The following is a 19,711-nucleotide window of genomic DNA, read 5'->3' on the forward strand; positions in this document are numbered from 1 at the left end:
TGCATTTTTAACGTATACCGATTTTGAACTTTGAGATTACATTTTCTCCAACCTAATTTTTGATTGGAATTTTCGAATTATTGGCAGTTTTCACTCGTAATATAGATAGTTTTTATTATAATAATTTATGTATGAGTACTTTAAAGATATGAAAATTGGTGTGGAGAAAGAGGACAAAAATAAAAAGGTGATGGTTTGAAAATTATGATCCTATTGTTTATATCTTTGCCGTAAATGCCGGTCAACTTTGACCGGTTGTATCTTAGGAACTACTCATCACAATTAAACGTTCTTTCTTTTAAAAGAAGCGTCTTGTCGATTTTTTCCAGTACCGTTTTCATGATTTAATTTAATTTAATTTAATCTTTCCCAAAATATTCTATTTGTTTATAAGCCAAAAAATTGTTTATAATTTTAAAATATTCCTGAGGCCGCTTAAATAGTCCAATTTCAATTATGTTAAGTGCATTAGATAGGTACAGGTACTTTTGTACAAAAATCATAGTTATTCTTATGTATCATAATTATTGTGGTTATTATAGCGACTGTATATTTTTAATTAACAATTAAATTGTTGCTAAACTGTTCATTCAATTTCCATCGGCTTCTGAAATTATAATCTATACGAAAAGAGTTTTTATATTACCAAGTTATTTAATTATTGATAAACAATTACTGATCAAAAATTTTAGTTGAAAATTAAAGATTTTGTTGGAAAAACCCGCATTTTCCGGAGAAAATTTTCGTCGAAGTAAATCGGGAAAACACGTCTCTATGCAGAATTTAATTACGGTGAATTTTTATTTTGGTGCTTTTGGTGTAAAGTTAAAATCTTTGGACTTATAGAGCAAAAATTGAAAAAAAAACACGATTTTCGGGCGCCATTTTGTTTATAAAAAAGTAGCACACTATCTGCGGACTTTGCATACCTATATTATTAATATATACAATCATAAGATTCGATTCCAGCAATAAAATTGCTGGTAAATAACTTTTCCCAAAAATGGCCTATTCTCCGATAAATCTGCCCAGACTAAAGGGAAAGTGGAATGAAAAAGAGGACCGAGGAGACGATGCACGCCCTGGTTAAAAAATTTAAAGCAGTGGAGTGGAAAAACAATAATAGAACTCTTCAGAACTGCTGCAGACAGACTTAAATGGACCGTGATTATCGCCAATATTCTTAAAGGATGAGGCGCATAAAGAACCCATTTAAACCTAACTTAAAGCTATGTAACACTAATATATGAGCCCACTTACCTCTAAAACCTCTTTCAGCCTACCGATCTCCTTCGTCATGTTGTTATTCTCCTTCTCCAACATCTCTACCTTTTCCTTCATCTTGCTGGCGGACTTTTCAAACTCTTTCCACTTATCGGATTCTGCTTGTAGAACCAAAAGTTGTTCAGATACTTCAGAAAGAGATTTTTCGGCATCATCAGCTCGTTTTTTGATCGTGTCACACAAAAGTTGAACTCTTTGTTTTTCTTTTGTGACATGCTCGATATTGTTTTCCATTTCGCCGATACGGCCACGTTCATTGCTCAGTTCTTGGTTTTGCCTCTCAGATATAACCTACAAAATAAAAAAATATACCTATAGCAAAATATTGATATAACCAGATATACTTTACCTTTTGAGTTTCTAAAGAGTCTTGTAACTTCCTAGTCTCCTGTATGGCGTTCTTAAACAGATTCTCCAGCTCTACATTCTGCTGATTAAACCTTTCACAGCTTTCTTCCAACTGCTCACACCTGATCGCCAACTTTTTCTTCTCCTTTTCCAATTCTAAAATCTTACTAGCGCTTTCTAAGAAACTGTTCTCCTTTAGAGCATCTATGGTTGATAATAGTCGTTTGTTTTCTAGTTCAAGCTTCAAAGCTCGCGCCTGCGCATTACTGGTGAGTTGTTCTGACAAGCTGTTATCACCCGAGTTTGATTCTTCTATGTCTGAATCGAGGGAGGTGTTGAGACACGTGGATTCTTGAAGAGCAGCCTTGGTGAGCTGCTGAAGTTGTAAATTTTCATCTAGTAGCTCCTGGATCTTTTCTTTAGCTGCATCTCTCTCCTTTAAAGCAACAAAACAGCATTATTATCTTGTTACAAAAGAGACTATATTATGTACTTACCAGCACGATGTCATTGATTGCTTGCTTTGCAGTCAACAACTCTGCTTCTAGTTCCAACATATGATCACCCCTTTGTCTCGCTCTTGCTAACTGAGTTTCCAGCATTTCCCGGGTTTCTAAAAGTACTTTATTGTCCTCTCTAAGTTCATCTACTCTAACTTTATAGAATTCTGCATCTGCAAGTCTTTCTCTGTAACGTTGGACTTCGATTTCTAGCCTGTCTGCCCTTTCAATTTTCTCTCGCATAGAATCTACTTCATCTCTGTAAGCTTTCACTCTTCTGGCTTCTGTTAGTAATTCCGTATTCTAAAAAGACAAGACAAGAGTTTTATATTAACTTTTTAAAATATGTAAACTATTTGAAGTTATAGTGAAATTAATCTGATTTAAATAATAATAATAATAATAATAATAAAGGTCTCCTGTGGGAGTTTTATGTCAGTTCTTCTATCAGGCGCGGCCCCCTGCGAATGGGGGATGCTTTCTGGGTATTCGTAGCGCCAATACCCAGAGAGTAGCAGGAATACTTGCCGTGGAACAAAAACTGACACCTGGCAGTAGGTATAAAATGCACACCCATGAGAATGGAGACTAATAGTTTATGTTTAGGGCCGCTGCCTGGGGATCGCCAGGGCACGTCTGGAGCCGACGCTGGACGTGACAGCATGCGGGACGTCGGTGGCAGGGTGTTGAGGAGGCGGGCCCCTGTCACACAAACAGCTACAGCCCAACAACAAGAACAACAACCACAAGCGAGCCAAACAACAGCAAGAGCTCCACTCGCTGAAGGTGCTGCGCCGGAACATCAGCCGGCGCTCACTCAAGCGGGACGACCGAGGCAGCGCATGAAATGGACTGTGTCCATTAACGAAAGCATTTTGCGCTTCTATTATAAGGTGACAAACCTCGGTCAAGAAACGATCGGCTACAGACAACAGCTGTATGCCGAATTTTGCAGGGAGTACCCAGATATTCAAGTATCGGAGCAAAGAGTATCAGATCAATACCGGGTAATCGTAAGAAACAACCTTATCCCAGAGACTAGACGCAATACGATCAAAAGCGAAGTCGAACGGGAGATTAATAACCAAGAGCTAGTTTTAGATCAAGTCCCTAATGAAATCCTTGATGAGCAGATTCCTGAGATTCCCATACCAGAAACTCAACCTGACAATACACAACAGGAAAACAACGAGTTGCGCGATAGTCTAGAGAACGAAATGGCTCGTGCCGTACAAGAGTTTAATGGAACAAATCCACTTAGCAGACCACCGCTACCACGAATAAACTCTTGTAAGAAACTAGGTGCACTGTTACAAATTGTGAATACTGAAGTCCTACCCAATTATGTCGTAGAAGCCCACACATTGGAGTATCTGCATATGCTAATCTACTGTGCAGCTACAGCAATTGCCAATGTAATGGGCGTTAAGATCAGAACACGACGGGGTACTAATAACGGAAGGACTGGTAACAGAATTGCACCCTGGGAAAAAAGACTTCTCGGAAAAATTGAATTACTGCGTAGGGATATTGGTCAAGTCACAGAATATATAAGAGGTGTTACAAGTAGAAAAGTCATTAAAAGAGCTGAAGAAATAATGCGGAGCACTGCAAGACACTCGAGATACGATCCAGAAAATAACACAGCCCAACAGTGTCTGGATACATTAAAACAAAAACTCTCCGTCTATTCAGGACGATTAAGAAGGTATAAAGTTAGTAACAGCCGAAAATGTGACAATGCACTTTTTGAGAACTCTGAGAAGGCGTTCTACCGAAAACTCAATTCCACCGTAGAAAGTGTCGACAAGTCTTACCCAAGCCAAGAAGAAATTCATGAGTTTTGGGGAAATCAACTTTCCACACCAGCTGCTTTTAACAACAATGCTGGCTGGATAGAAGATACGACGCACAACTGTCACCACTACGTCACTGCTAACTACGAACCATTCACGACTGAAGAAGTCTCAAATGTCATCAAAGAGCTTCATAACTGGAAATCTCCTGGACCAGACGGAGTTCAGAACTTCTGGCTTAAAAAGTTTTGGAGTATTCATGAGTGCTTATCAACATTAATTAATCATGTTATTTCTAATCCGCAGGAATTACCATCATTTCTAACTCAGGGAACTACTTATTTAATACCCAAGGATCAAAATAACACCCAAGATCCATCCAAGTACCGCCCAATTACTTGTCTTCCAACTTTGTATAAATTGGTCACATCATGTGTAACCCGGCGTATCTACCAACACTGTGCTCTAAACAATATCATAGAGCCTCAACAGAAAGGATGCGCTAAGGGTTCCATGGGTTGCAAAGAACAGCTTATCATCGACTCAGTCATTTCTAACCAGGCATTCACTAAAAAAAGGAACCTTTTTACTGCTTTTATTGACTATAAAAAGGCCTTTGATTCAGTACCGCATGAATGGCTAATAGATATATTGAAAATTTACAAAGTAGATGATAACATAGTGACCTTTTTAAGGCATATAATGAGAGATTGGAAGACTAAAATTCACCTCCAAATACCTGGTGAAAACAATATCGAAACCGAAAATATCGCAATCAACCGGGGCCTATTTCAAGGAGACTCGTTGAGTCCATTGTGGTTCTGTTTAGCTTTGAACCCCCTTTCCCAACTATTAAACTCCACTGACTCAGGTTTTAGCATTAAAAGCAATAATACTGTGGTAGCGAAGCTCAATCATCTGTTGTATATGGATGATTTGAAATTAATGGCTTCCACTCGAGAACACCTAGAAGAGATGCTAAAAACTGTAGAAACATTTTCTAATGATATTAGTATGCAGTTCGGTCTAGACAAGTGCCGTGTTTTGAATATAGTCAGAGGAAAGGTACAGCCCGGTGGATTCGATATGCAAAATGGCCAGAACATCGAGGCCATGGGCGACAACGATATGTACAAATATCTTGGAGTAAAGCAGGCGCGGAAAATTGACCATAAGCAAATGAAAACTGAGATAACTACTGAGTTTATAAGAAGGGTAAAACAGCTGCTTCGTTCACAGCTTAACAGTAAAAATTTGTTTAAGGCACTAAACACCTACGCTTGTTCCGCGCTTAGCTATTCATTTGGTATTGTTAAGTGGACAAAAACGGATATAGAAAACCTTCAGCGAAAAGTACGAACACACCTCACAAAGGCACAAAAACACCACCCTAAAAGTGCAGTAGAACGAACGACATTACCCCGGTATTTAGGAGGAAGAGGACTTATGGATATAGGTGAGCAATTAGATAAACAAATTGCTAATTTAAGAACTTATTTTCAGATGCAGGCTCAGACATCTACTCTACATCGCGCTATCTGCGCAGTAGATGACACAACACCGATCAAACTGAGGGAAGCAGAACTGCGCATAAACCACCTTACTAAGGACGAAAAAGTGCGCGCCTGGATGGGTAAACCTTTGCACGGGCGACATCCCAATGAGGTCAGCCAAGATTATGTCGACAATATAGCGTCGAACTACTGGTTGACATCAGGAAAGATGTTCCCTGAGACGGAGGGTTCATTACTGGCCATTCAGGATCAGGTTATACCAACCAGAAACTACCTGAAATATATCATAAAAGACCCTCAGGTTCAAAACGACAGATGCCGATATGGATGTCAAGCCCAAGAAACCATCCAACATCTTACAGGGGGCTGCCAGGCATTTGCTGCAACTGAATACAAGGAACGGCATGACGCAGTGGGAAAAATCCTTCATCAAGAGATAGCTATCAAGCTGGGACTTCTCCAAACGGACCATCTCCCGTATTATCAATACGTCCCTGAGAGTATGCTTGAGGATGGCAACTACAAGCTATACTGGGACCGCACTGTGCTCACAGACCAAACAGTGGCACATAATAGACCAGATCTCGTACTAGTTAATAAATTAACAAGACAAACAACACTAATTGATGTGGCGATACCTAACAACAATAATCTACGTAGTAAATTCACTGAAAAGATCGCCAAGTACAGAGATCTAGAAATTCAAATACGAAGGCAATGGAGAATGCAAAGTACCCAGACGATACCTATTGTTATATCTACTACTGGAGTCATTCCGAAGAACCTCCTCGAAAGCATAAAAAGGCTGGGTCTAAATGAACATCTTTACAAGACCATGCAGAAAGCTGTACTACTCGCAACGGCCAGATGTGTACGAAAATTTTTGGGAGATACACCTGCATACCAAGTCACCTAGGGCTCGATAACACGGAAAGAGTCCCACCAGAGCTCAATCCTTTTGATACCGTAGGTATCTGGGATGAGTCAATTTTCCCCTTAGAGGGAGTGTGAGCCGTATGGCTAAATCTGGATAAAGGTCTATATACGGACGATACCTATTGTTATATCTACTACTGGAGTCATTCCGAAGACCCTTCTCGAAAGCATAAAAAAGCTGGGTCTCAATGAACATCTTTATAAGACCATGCAGAAAGCTGTACTACTTGCGACGGCCAGAAGTGTACGAAAATTTTTGGGAGATACACCTGCATTCCAAGTCACCTAGGGCTCGATAACACGGAAAGAGTCCCACCCGAGCTCAATCCTTTTGATACCGTAGGTATCTGGGATGAGTAAATTTTCCCTTTAGAGGGAGTGTGAGCCGTATGGCTAAATCTGGATAAAGGTCTTTATTTTTCCTTCAAGTACATACAGTACACAAAACATACAAAATATAAATGCGTAATATAATAACAAGAAAAAAAATGCCGAAGATCAGTTGGTACTGAGTTCAAGAAATCAGCACCTCTGCTTTTCATCTTAAGCAAGAGAAAAAAAATGATATATTTTTTTCCTGTTTTGTAACAAATCGAAAACCGTGACTAATGGGAACATTTTGTAATTAAATATTGTCCAAAAACTATCACATAGTCTATACCTGCTACATAACAGGTCATTAACTATGACACATGTGTTACTCAGTTAGCAATTTAGTTTTAAGAGATTTCTTAAACGATACAATCGACTTTAATTTTAATTGTTTTGCTAATCCATTATATATTTTTGATATTTGATATTATGTAAATGAGTTTTTGAATTGCTCTGTACGATGTGGTGGAGCTGTAATTTTATTTTTATATCTTGTATTGACATTATGTATGTCAGTTATATATATATAACTTTTTTAAAAAAATATGCTGGTAATGAGTTTTTGATGATTTTATGGAATAGACAAGCAACATGTAGATATCTTCTCTTTTCCATGCTCAACCATTTTATGTGTTTTAGTTTGTGAGAAATAGGCTGGTGTCTTCTTACACCACAGATCCGACGAAGACACGAATTTTGAACCACCTGAATTCTTCTCCTGTCATCTGAACTAATACAAGGCCCATACACAACATCACCATAGTTAAATTTAGATAAAACTAAACTTTCACACAGTATTCTTTTTACCTTGTAAGATAGATAGCGGCGATTATGATAAATTGTTCTTAAACTGAGAAATGCTTTACTCACACAGGTGTTAATATGTTTTGTAAATTTTAGGTGATTATCTAAAGTTAAACCTAGATTTTTTGCACTAGTTACAGGTTTAATGATTTCATTATCAACAACGATTTCAATGGTGTTACTCATCTCCAGAAATACCCGGCTAGGACCACAAACCACCAGATTAGTTTTTTTAGAGTTTATATTAATTTAATGCATGATTTCTTGCCCAATCAACCAATGATTTAATATCCTGATTAACAGTCTCAATGGCACTTGCTCTGTCAACCGGGTAAAATGAATGGTAAATTTGTGTATCATCTGCATATAGATGAAATTTACAGGTATTCAGGGAAGTCCCAATATTCTTCTTCTTGACTGGCTTTACAACTCGGGGTGAGTCTTCGCCGCATCCACTATGGCCCTCCATCGTCTGCGATCTTGCGCTTCGATTTGCCATTGTTGTACCCCAATCCTAGATAGATCGGTTTCAACATCATCCTTCCATCTTTTTCTGGGACGGCCCACTGATCTTCTACCGTCTGGTCTCTCGAAGAACACTGTCTTTAGCCCAGAAGTCCCAATATTGGTGGTGTATAAAGTAAATAAGATTGGACCTAAGATTGAGCCCTGAGGCACCCCTGACAAAATGTTTACAAAATCAGAGCTCCTTTCGTCTACTTTGACGCTCTGCTTCCTATGGCGCAAGTAAGACTCAACCATATTCAATGCATCCACGGAAAAGCCTATTCACTTCAAAATTGCACAAAGTAGCGAAGGATTAAGAGTGTCAAATGCCTTAGAGAAATCGATCAAAACTAAAATGGTAACTTTACCCACATCCCTTTCTCTCAAAATGTCATCAGTTATTTTAAGGAGTGCTGTTTCACAGTTGTGAAAGGGCCTAAACCCGGACTGTAACTCAGTTAAGATAGTATTATTAGAAATATAATCGCGAAGCTGCATTTCCATAATGCGTTCTAACACTTTTGATAAAGTTGGCGAAATACTAATAGGTCGTAAATCCTTATATTCGGTTGGATTGTTACATTTAGGGATTTAGGTATGGGTCTAATTAATGCTTTTTTCCATTCATCTGGAAAATAGTTTAAATCTAAACATAATTTTCTGGGTGTATTTCTGATGTCTATTGCATCCATGTAACTAGTTATGTTTTAATTCTGAAAGCATTGATTCTATGCGCTTTGTAAATTCTGTAAACATTCGTTAAATTTATTTATTGGATTTTGTGTAGTTGGGAGATAATACTAGTTCGCCTCCATGTGGTGCACCCTAGGTAACACTAAATGAGTTAGCTAAATTTGGTGGCAGATGAGCGAAACAAACTCCTGCCAGCGTCACAATCACAAACACTAATCTAACCTATACGTAAATATATGGCAAAACGCCAAGTGTTACAGGCAATCTTACACCATAACGACATTGACCTGGTAGCCATACAAGAGACCTATACCGAAGACAAAGTTCAATTCAACTTAATTTAAGGGAAGAAATATATCTACGTTTTACGGGGGCTACAATTTACTTATTTGAAGCCATAAAAAATGGTTTCTTGCTTACTGCATCTAATGAAAACAATATACATGAAGTAGTCACCAAAATCAGTGAGATTACCGTGAATAGCATACATAAGCCCCCAGCCACTACATGGAAATCAGAAGTGGTAAAGACTCATTCACACACTATTATATACATTGGCGACTGCAACAGCCACCAACAAATATGGAAGTATACCATGAATGAGAACATGGGAAGGCACTGGTCGAATGGTCAGAACAGCGAAAGACATAGTCTACCTTTTGATGGCAAAGACAGGAGAAAGGGATATAACCCAGTTCTCTGCTTGGTCTAAAAAGATACCAATGATAGACCACTAACAGCTGTCAGAAGTGTTCTTCCAGACATTTCTTGTAGCTGTTTAGGGAGCAGGAAAGGGACCTTTAAAGTTTCCTAAACTTCTATACAACTCAAAGTTACATCTGCGCCACAAACCTTGCTCTTTTATTCCACCATATTTTCTTCTTAGAATTTGTTGCTCGAAACATTTAAGCAGTTCTTTGTCCTTCTGTGTAAGTGACCACGTTTCTGCTGCTTCATATGTTAGCACTGGTCTCATTTGTGTCTTATAGACAATCACTTTAATTTTTCTGGGTAGATTTGAGGCCATCTGTCGTCTCAAAACAAGGTAACAATTATTAGCAAGTACTATTCTTCGTTTAATTTCTTAGCTAACAATGTTAGCGTTACTTAACAGTGAGCCTAGGTGTACGAAGGTATCCACACCCTTCAGTTTGTCAATTATTATTCTTCTAGTATTTGGTTGCTTGACCTAGTACAAAGTACAACACATATATTTGGTCTTTTTGACATTTATATTTAGTCCCATTCTTTATACAGATGCCCTTATCAACCGAATGCATCGTTAGAAAGAAAGAAGATTACCTGTTAAATGCAGACCAACCAATATATCATCATAATTTCAGGAAATAGCACATTTTTTGTACTCTTAGTCTATAAATGAATATAAAATGAAACAAACATTTATATACTTACATCAGATTTTAGTTTTGCTACCAAATTCTTGGCATGTTCTAATTCTTCCTTGCATTCTGCTAAAATTTCAGTCTTTTCCTCGCTGGAATGAAAAAAAACTGGTCAAAGGTCAAAGTACAGATCACAATATAGAGATCATAACTAGGGATGGAAAAACCTACCGGTTATAACCTAAAAACCGGTTTTTTTACTTCGCAATAACCGATTTTACCGCTTGTTTTTTTGTCCTGGTAATAACCGGTATTTTCGTTTTAAAGTAATAACGGGTGAAAAACCGGAAAATTTAACTCTCGCAAATATAATAACTCATTCAGAGAAAAAATTAAGAGATTTCTATTATCTATTTTCGATGCTAATCAAATTTTAATAAATAATTTATCATAGTTTGGAAATAGGTATTTAGATCATAAACGGTAAGTGATCTGGTTGAAATGAATAGCCCAACCATCTTCCAGTATAATTTTTCATATTTGATTATTTGAGACTCTTGTATGTTATGATTATGAATACCCAAATAGGATTCTAATAATTAGGATACAGATACAATACATAATTCTTGGTATTATATGGATGTAATAAAAATACTACTGAAATTTTTTTAATGGTAATATAAAAGAAAAATAAATGATAATTTGGCTATCGAATTTATTTTTAAGTAGAATATAAGTGCATTTTGATATTTTTTTAAACTCGGTAGATCCAAGGGGCGTCTCTGTAGATAGGTATCAAATTCGGTAGATCTGCCGAATAATCGGTAGACGGAACATCACTTTTGAGAATTTCCCAATTGACACAACGCGGCGAACCAGAGTTGCCAGATTGGGGTATTCTCGACCAATTTTAGGGTAATTTGAAAGAGTCTTGGAAAATTTTGAAGTTGAAATGGCTGGGGAATTTTTCAGGAGGAAAATTGGACAAACTAAAGTGCAATATAAATGTAACATTTTAACCTATTGAGTATTGGCTATTAATTAAAAAAACACCGGTTTTCAGAATAACCGGTTTTTTGCCGGTTATAACCGCCAGGTTAAACCATAATTAAAAAAACCGGTATAACCGAAAACTGGTTTTTTTGTCAACAACCGCCATCCCTAATCATAACCCAAAGGCAGTTGGGAATAAATCTTTAGCAGATACCAAAAATATACAAGATCAAGAATACTTTAGTGATAGCTGGCACAGGAAACAATTCAAAGATAATCAATTTGCTTTTATAGAGAAAGTTTCATAGGCAAAAGGGCCACAAAGAGAGTTACAGAAAACCACTTAACAATACTCACAGTTCCTGCCTCTGTTTCCTCATCCTGGCTTTCCAATCTGCCAGCTCCACAGCCAAATGGTTGGACTCCACTCCCTGGTTGCTTGCATTTTGTGCAGAGCCTAATGCAGTTGTTTCCTGGCCTAGATCTGTGACCCATTGCTGGACCAGCTTTTCTCTTTCACCTGTAAGATTTCTTATGTGGTAGTATAGTTTCTGTGGCTCTTGATCTGTCCAATCTAGGGTGAGGACTATGCATTGGTCATCAGTAACCTGCAAACATGAATTTGATTTAATACTATATTTTGGACAGAGACAACACCTTTAATTTATCCTTAAAATGTTAGAAATACTTACCCTCTTAATACACTCAACAATGTCATGTTGATCATCAAGAGATTGCTCCTTAATTTTGGATATAAATATCTCCTTTGTGGGCCCCTGAACAGCACACCCTAACAAGAGCAAAATCAATAGCTTCAACTGCTCTAGAGCTGTCTGTGAAGCGGGCGCTCTGCCCAATATCACACAATCAGGAACAGAAATTACGATTTGTCCCAATTCGTCTTCATAAATAGTTCTTATATTCTTTATAATGCAATGGAAGATCTTTGTCCTAGCTGCTGTTATACTGAGACCTAGAATAGAACAGAAATATGCTTTATTGTCACTGAAAATTGTACAATTTTATGGACAAAGCTTGCAAAGAGTCAGACAGCAACAGTAACAATTACAATTACCTGAAATTACATGAATCGTTGATTTAAAAAAAAATAAAACATGAATTAAAACAAAACAATCTATTGCAAAATTTAAATAAAATGCAAATTGCTTAAAACAACCTTAGGAACCAATAAGTTTAAGCTGTTGCATATGATACCCAAATATAGATAAAAAAATACTTTAGTTACTTGTACACTAAGCACCAAAATTAACGCACCACCTTAAAAATGGGACATTTTTGATGTCTTGTATTTCCTAAATCTGTTGTCCGATTTTAGTGATTTTTTAATATGTTATAGCTTTATTCTTCAAGAATATCGACGTAATAATATTGTTGCTAAACAGATAAGTCTCAGTGTATACCGGGTGTAACAATGATAGTGTGTTTTTTCCTCAAAGTTTGGAACACCCTGTGGAATATTCTGGCGTATATAAAATATTGAAATTAAAAATCAATTGTAGCCTTATGCTTTCTTAATATTATGCTTTTTCATTCATTAGCTTATGTTGAATAATAAAAAAGTTAGGTACTTTAACAACTAGCAACGTTCTTCATCAATACAGGGTGTTTCTAAATAAGTGCGACAAACTTTAAGGAGTAATTCTGCATGAAAAAATAATGCCCGTTTGCTTTATAAACATATGTCCGCAAATGCTTCGTTTCCTAGATACGGGATGTTGAATTTTTTCTTACAAACTGACGATTTATTTATTGCTCTAAAACCGGATGAGATATGCAAATGAAATTTGGTAGGTTTTAAGAGGTAGTTATTGCGCATTTTTTGACGTACAATTAAGAATTTTATATTCACCATTGGCGTGCATACGGGTAATATGACCGGGTAGTATGACTGATAAGTTTCAGGTGAAAGTAGGATTGCACCAAGGCTCAGTGCTTAGTCCTTATTTATTCTCATTAGTTTTGGACCAGATAACAGCGAAACTACAGGGTTGTATTCCATGGTGCCTAATGTACGCTGATGATGAAGTGTTAATAGGAAATAGTGAAAGAGACTTAGAACAAAAACTGGAACAGTGGAGACAAGCTCTGGAGGAAAAAGGTTTAAAACTTAGTAGGACAAAAAGAGAGTATTTGGAATGTTCCTTTAAAGATGGAGTTACTACAAATAAAATGGTATCTTTGGATGGTGAAATGATTGTGAAAAGCAATAGTTTTAAGTACCTAGGATCGGTAGTACAGAGTAATGGAGAAATAGATGGAGATGCATGCAGTAGAATTAGGGCTGGATGGATGAAGTGGAAAGAAGCGAGTGGTGTGTTGTGTGACAGAAAAATTCGAATGAAGCTGAAGGGAAAATTCTATAAAACAGCCATAAGACCGGCTATGATGCACGGAACTGAATGTTGGGCAGTGAAAAAGAAAGAGGAACAACGAATGCATGTGGCGGAAATGAGAATGCTTAGATGGATGAGTGGAGTGACAAAGAAGGATAAAATTAGAAATGAGTATATTAGGGGAAGTCTAGGTGTGGCACCAATTGATGCCAAAATGAGAGAGCATAGGTTAAGATGGTTTGGTCATGTTCAACGTCGAGACGTTAATCACCCAATATGAAGAATGGCTGAAGTGCAGATTCCTGGAAGGACTAGGAGAGGAAGACCAAAGAAGACCTGGGGGGAGACGATAAGGCAGGACATGTTGGTAAAGGGGATTAACATTGCTATGACCCAAGATAGAGTTTTGTGGAGAAATGTAATTAGGGAAGCCGACTCCGCATAGGGATAGGGCAAAGAGAATGATGATAATGATGTTATTAAATTTTTGTAGATCGTTTTTGAACACACCTATGATGTTGAAATGGATATAAAGAAATGGATATAAAGAAAAATAAGAGGCGGAAGGAGTATAGGAAGAAGGAGAGTGTCATGGTTAAAGAATTTAAGGGACTGGTTTAGATGAAGTTCTATAGAACTCTTTAGAGCAGCGGAGGATAGAGTAAAGATAGTGATGATGATATCCAACCTCCGATTAGGAGACGCACTTGAAGAAGATGATGTTAAAAGGAGGCTATAATTAGCTTAGTACCACCTTTTTATTTCAGTGCTTAAATTACGTCTCAGCAGCTACTGAACTAATTTTTCTTCGTTATTGATATTTTATGGACTTACAGTCTTTAAATATTTATTCTTCTTGATACAGTAGTCAAGTTGTGACTGGCTGATTGACATAAAGTCCATGCCATTAAAAAAAAGGTACTGATCTGGCTGTTATTAATAAGCGAGGGTTCAAGAACTTCTTTATAAGATAATGTCTTATCCACATTAAAAAAGAGTAAATTAGACTTGTACTAGGTTTTTATTGTAAGTGGATCAAAAGTTATAGTTGCATGAAGAGTTACAATATTAGAGATGCTCTAAGTGATCCTGGTATCATCAGCAAAAGGAAAAATGTTTCGATCCATTTTTAAATTAGTGATGTCATTTTTATAAAGATAAGGAAAAGTAGAAGACCCAATACTTAACCTTTTGGTACTCCACATACATTGCTTTGAGGCTAGATACAGTATCATTTGCCATAACCAGTTGTTTCCTATTATCCAAGTAAGATTGGAACCAATTCAAAGAAATACCTCGAATTCTGTAAAAACTTAGTTTTTTTATCAAAATGATATAATTTACACAATCCAAAGCTTTGGCATAGTCACAGAAAACAGTGGCAGTGTAAAGATTATTGTTTAGTACTTGGTAAACCACATGGAGTACAGAAAACATGGCATCAGTGGTACATTTATTAGTTAAAAATGATTTTGACATAAAATGTTGTTTTCAATAAGAAAGGACATAAGTTGGGCTTTTGAGTTTCTTAATAATGAAAGTACCGGTAGTAAGGCAATAGGTCTATCGTTGCAGGCATTAGATTTTTCACCATCTTATGAAGAGGATGATAATGGCTGTCTTTAGGCACTCTGGAAATTTACCTTTCTCAAAGAAATCACTAATTAGTAAGAAGAGGACTTCCAACACATTTTATGGGAGATTTTTTGGCACATTTTCTGGGAAAAAATGGTATGTACAATGTGAAGATTTGTGTTTGGTACAATTAATTGACCTTTTTTGAATTAGCAATATAGGAAATGGGATCTTGTGGCAAAATAGTTTATGTTATATTTTTACTCAAATTAACGAAGTATTCATTTAGATTTACAGTTTTTGGATGGAAAAATGTTTGAGCTGTGTGAGTTTTATTTCGAAGATCTTTATTATGGACCAAGTTTCTTTTGCAACACTTTTAGAGCTTCTAAGAAGATTTTAATAGTAAGCTTTTTTAAGGTACTAGTACACTTTACAGGACCAAAAATAATCATTTTTTTCAAGAATTTTTTTCTCAGAAACTTTATTACACATGAACATAAAACTTTCTACATATTAATCTCTAACTCTTAGAGAGTACCAAAAATATATCTTTTTTTATTTATGCACGTACACTAATATTGTAGAGGGCGCAAAAGTCGAGGCCTCGAAAAATGATGGCGGACAGTTAATCTCAGGATTGGGATATCCGAAACAAAAAAATCGTACGGCATATGAAAAAGGAAGATTTCTTACGTGACAATTTACCACAATTTAACCAAAAAATAAAATATAAATATTTTTTATCCGTAAAAAACTGAACAAAAATGGGCGATTTTTTCACAAAAATTTTTCAAATTTCCGTAAAATCTTTCTTTTGAGGAATTCTTCACTAACGGTGGTAAATTGTCATGTAAGAATCCTTCCTTTTTCAAATGCCGTACGATTTTTTTCTTTCAGAGATCCCAATCCTGAGATTAACTGTCCGCCATCGGAGCTACTTTTTTTCGAGGCCTCGACTTTGGCGCCCTCTACAATATTAGTGTAAGTGCACAAATAAAAAAAGATATATTTTTTTTATTCTTTACAAAATAGATATTAATATGCAAAAAGTTTTATGTTCATTTTTAATAAAGGTTCTGAGAAAAAAAATCTTGTAAAAATGCTTATTTTTGGTCTTCTAAAGTGTACTAGTACCTTAACTGATTTGATAAATTTTAGATAGTTTACCCTGTACTTGGTTATATATTCAGATACAGAGACGTTGGTAGTAAATTTCTTGATGTACAGCTGGTTCCTAAAAAAACTGATAAGACTCTTAGTAAGATTTGATTATTTTGAGCAGTGTATTTGATTGGTATGACATTATATTATATTTATTCTGACAGACAAATAATAAAACAAACAACAAACAACTCATTAAGTACATTATGTTAATTCATAAATTGTAATAATTATTAAGGTCTAAATAGAATATTAAGAAATAATATTAATAGAAATATTAAGCTTGTTTTTTTGCTTTAGTTCGGTACCTAAGATGCGATGCTTTAATTCTGCGCCAGGTTTTTGTCTTTCTTCCCGGAAACTGACATAATTCTTGCAGTTTTCGCATCTTCAAAAGGATTCTCTTCTAATCTCTCCAAAAGTGTACAATCTTCATGAGTGGTAGATATTTCTGGTCTTCCAGAACCTAGCTTTCTTTCGAGAGTTTCTTGTTCTCTCCATCTTTTATTAATAATAAAAACTGTTGTTCTGCTTACATTAAAATGGTTTGCTATGGCAGATAGTGACCAACCATCTTCTAATTTCGTTACAATTCTTGCTTTTAGTTCTTTGCTAGCATGTGGAGCCATTTTTTGAGGTTGAACAGAATAAGTTATCTGACAAATTTTAAGATTTGGCAGTGACAGTGACAGTATGTAAATAATAAGTACTTATTTATCATTCAAAATACACTGCTCAATTTTCTACAAAATACGCTTTTCGTATCAGTTTTTTTTTTGGAACCAGCTGTACAATAATAGTGAAGGCATATTCTTGGCTGCTATGCAAATACTTTTGGTAGTTCAGGGTTTGCGATGTTTTGACTCAATTGAAGTTACCTAAATGAAAATACAGTTTATCTAAAAAATCACTGAAATTATCACTCATCAATAATAGTGAGACGAGGACTTCCAACAAATTTTCTGGGAGATTTGAGAAATGTTTTAAGGATAGTCCATTAGTGCTACAGGCTACAGTACCTTGTAAATTCGAAGTGGAAGGCACTGGTTGCGACGGTTCTGGGTCTATTTGAAGGAGCACCTCGTTGATTGGGGCCCCGTCGAAAAATGTTTCGTATACTTGCAAGGTCTCGGGCCTCTTGACACAAGTAGAGAGCTAAAAATAATACCATTAGCATAATTTACATGTTGTTTTGGATGTTTCATACCCATTTTACAAGGGGTCCTGTGAGGAATTCTTCTATATCACTAGCTGAGGCTGCCATAATAAATAATATCTACAATGCTGCTTTTTATTGCGGTAGTCTAAGTCTTTTTCATCGTTGTGCATGGTTTTTAACATAAAAGAAACTCATGTAAATGTGCTCAAAAGCAAATAAACAAAAGCTCAAGTGGTTTTTAACAATGCTTGTCACTTCATTTTCAATGACACTGACAGCTTCCTGACAGCCTAGAGAAATCGTGTGAACAAAATAGTAGGAAATTTTTTTTCAGCGATTGTTTGCAAAAATCCAGGCTTTTAACGAAACATGAATTTAGAATTCTTAATAAAATAAATTGGATACTATTAATAGATGCAAAACATATTTTTAAAATCTTATATTATATTATCATTAAAGCGAAATGCATAGCTTTTGTTGGTGTGTAAAGGAGATAGTAGATAAAATATTACTTAGAAATAAATACATTAATTTTATATGTTAATGAAATCTATAATAAATCTTATTATTTAATATTATTTAACGACATCGTCTACAGTACGTAAAACATTTGTAAATTATATTTTTAATTGTATTTTTTAATAATTAGTTATTTAGTGGCTCATCAAATAGATGGCTCTGTCAATGACGGTTCAAAACTTTACTTGAATTCAAAAATGACAGTGGAGTTGTAGTGTTTTGTCGTTAGATGTCCCTGTTCGAAAATTTAAAGTGAAAACACATGCGAAAGTGCGGAAAAATCGTTTTTTCAAATCTATTTTGGAATTTGAAACTAGTGCAGCCGCTTTCTTTCAATAATGTAAGTAAATTTATAGTTGCATATTATGATTACATGCATGGTGCATGTTATGGCTAAACATCCAACTTATTTTTAAACCGATTATTTAAGTTGCTACTAATTTCATATTTAAAATGAGAGAATTACTGCTGTTTTAAAATATTAAAATTTTTGTTGAGTATTGAAAAGAAACATGCTGCTTTTTATATATTTACTGTATTCTTTGTTTACCAAAATTACGATATAATTTCATTATTAAAATTTTTGGATTTTTTCTTTTTAAATGTTTTGTTTTGCTCTTATTATTGATTTTTATAAAATGAAGGCTATAACAAGTAATTCGACTCCGTAAGTCCTAGGTTTTCACCCAAAGTAATCGAAAGTAGAATTGGAAGTCGATATTTGAACTCTTCGTGTAACTTTGCGTCGATTGACATAAGAATTTACTAATTTTGAGTCATTTTTACTAAACTTTGGGTCATCATTGTTTAAACAGAAATGACTTCAAAACCAGCTAAAGATTCAAACTCAACTTTTCAATACGCTTCGATTGATGTGTTACATGTACTATTTCTGCAACTATAATGGCACTTCTGGTTAGAACTTTTTAACCGAAAATGATATAACAACCCAAATCTTACATCTGTTCTCATCTTGCTAAGGCACGTCGAATGATATATCGCTTTTTTGGTGACTTTAAAACAGTACTTACGGTTTCAACTCTAAAAACGGAAGTCCGATGTCAAATTTCTCATCTTTAATAGATACCATCCTTGGGTTATAAACTTTCATTCGACACCTCATTTGTCATATATAAGTGTATTAATAACTAATGAGTTGTATTCGCGGACGGAAAAACAGACGGACAGACAGTCATGAAACCGGAAGTATATATTTGTTCTTGTCTTGCGAAGGAGAAGGAGCGTCGAATAATATAACACTTGTTGGTACTATTCCGCTGAATTTAATAAAACAGTACCCACATTTGGTCGCATTTCTAAAACCGGAAGTCCTAGGTCAAAATTCTCACTTTAGTATTCTTTTTCTCATGATCTTCTTTCAGTGCGTCACAGTTTTTCGATTTCTTTCTAACGCATTAAATTGTATGTGACAGAAAAAAAGGCACGTCCGTGATTACAGACATTTACAACATTTATTCTAGTTATTCTAGTTGTCGATAGATGGCGCCATAATAAAAAAAATATTTTTTTTTAATTAGATAATAATATTACAAATATAATCTGTATAATTTATAAGACTATACAAATCAAAGAAAATGCCATTTTATAAATGCAAGAAACACATTTGATTTGTTTTTATTCCAAATTGAAAATAAAATGTGACGACTGTCAGATAACTAAAATGTCATGTTAGAATAAATGTCATAAATGTGTATTATCACGGACTTACCTTTTTTCCTATCATTTGTTACGCACTGAAAAATGCTCATGAAAAGGACAATACCATGCATATATTATAAGCTTTCATTCGACACCTCATTTGCCATTCTACCTGGTATAGTGACGGATGA

At 35.5% G+C, this 19,711-nt stretch overlaps 1 protein-coding gene across 1 annotated transcript in view; it reads right to left on the bottom strand.

Annotated features, from left to right (window-relative positions):
- LOC114333340 (girdin) overlaps positions 1-17,615 on the bottom strand; it is a 52,534-nt gene extending 34,919 nt beyond the window's left edge. Inside the window, exons 1-8 of the mRNA XM_050651478.1 lie at positions 17,391-17,615; positions 17,203-17,338; positions 11,783-12,063; positions 11,448-11,698; positions 10,168-10,249; positions 2,130-2,435; positions 1,634-2,068; positions 1,261-1,575 (exon numbers count right to left, since the gene is read on the bottom strand). Coding sequence (XP_050507435.1) covers positions 1,261-1,575; positions 1,634-2,068; positions 2,130-2,435; positions 10,168-10,249; positions 11,448-11,698; positions 11,783-12,063; positions 17,203-17,338; positions 17,391-17,447 — 1,863 coding nt within the window. The 5' untranslated portion in view covers positions 17,448-17,615. The remainder of the gene's footprint in view (positions 1-1,260; positions 1,576-1,633; positions 2,069-2,129; positions 2,436-10,167; positions 10,250-11,447; positions 11,699-11,782; positions 12,064-17,202; positions 17,339-17,390) is intronic.
- Between the last annotated feature and the right edge of the window lie 2,096 nt (positions 17,616-19,711).

The sequence above is a fragment of the Diabrotica virgifera genome, chromosome 1 (genome assembly GCF_917563875.1).
Source record: "Diabrotica virgifera virgifera chromosome 1, PGI_DIABVI_V3a".
In the NCBI taxonomy this organism is placed as follows: domain Eukaryota; kingdom Metazoa; phylum Arthropoda; class Insecta; order Coleoptera; family Chrysomelidae; genus Diabrotica; species Diabrotica virgifera.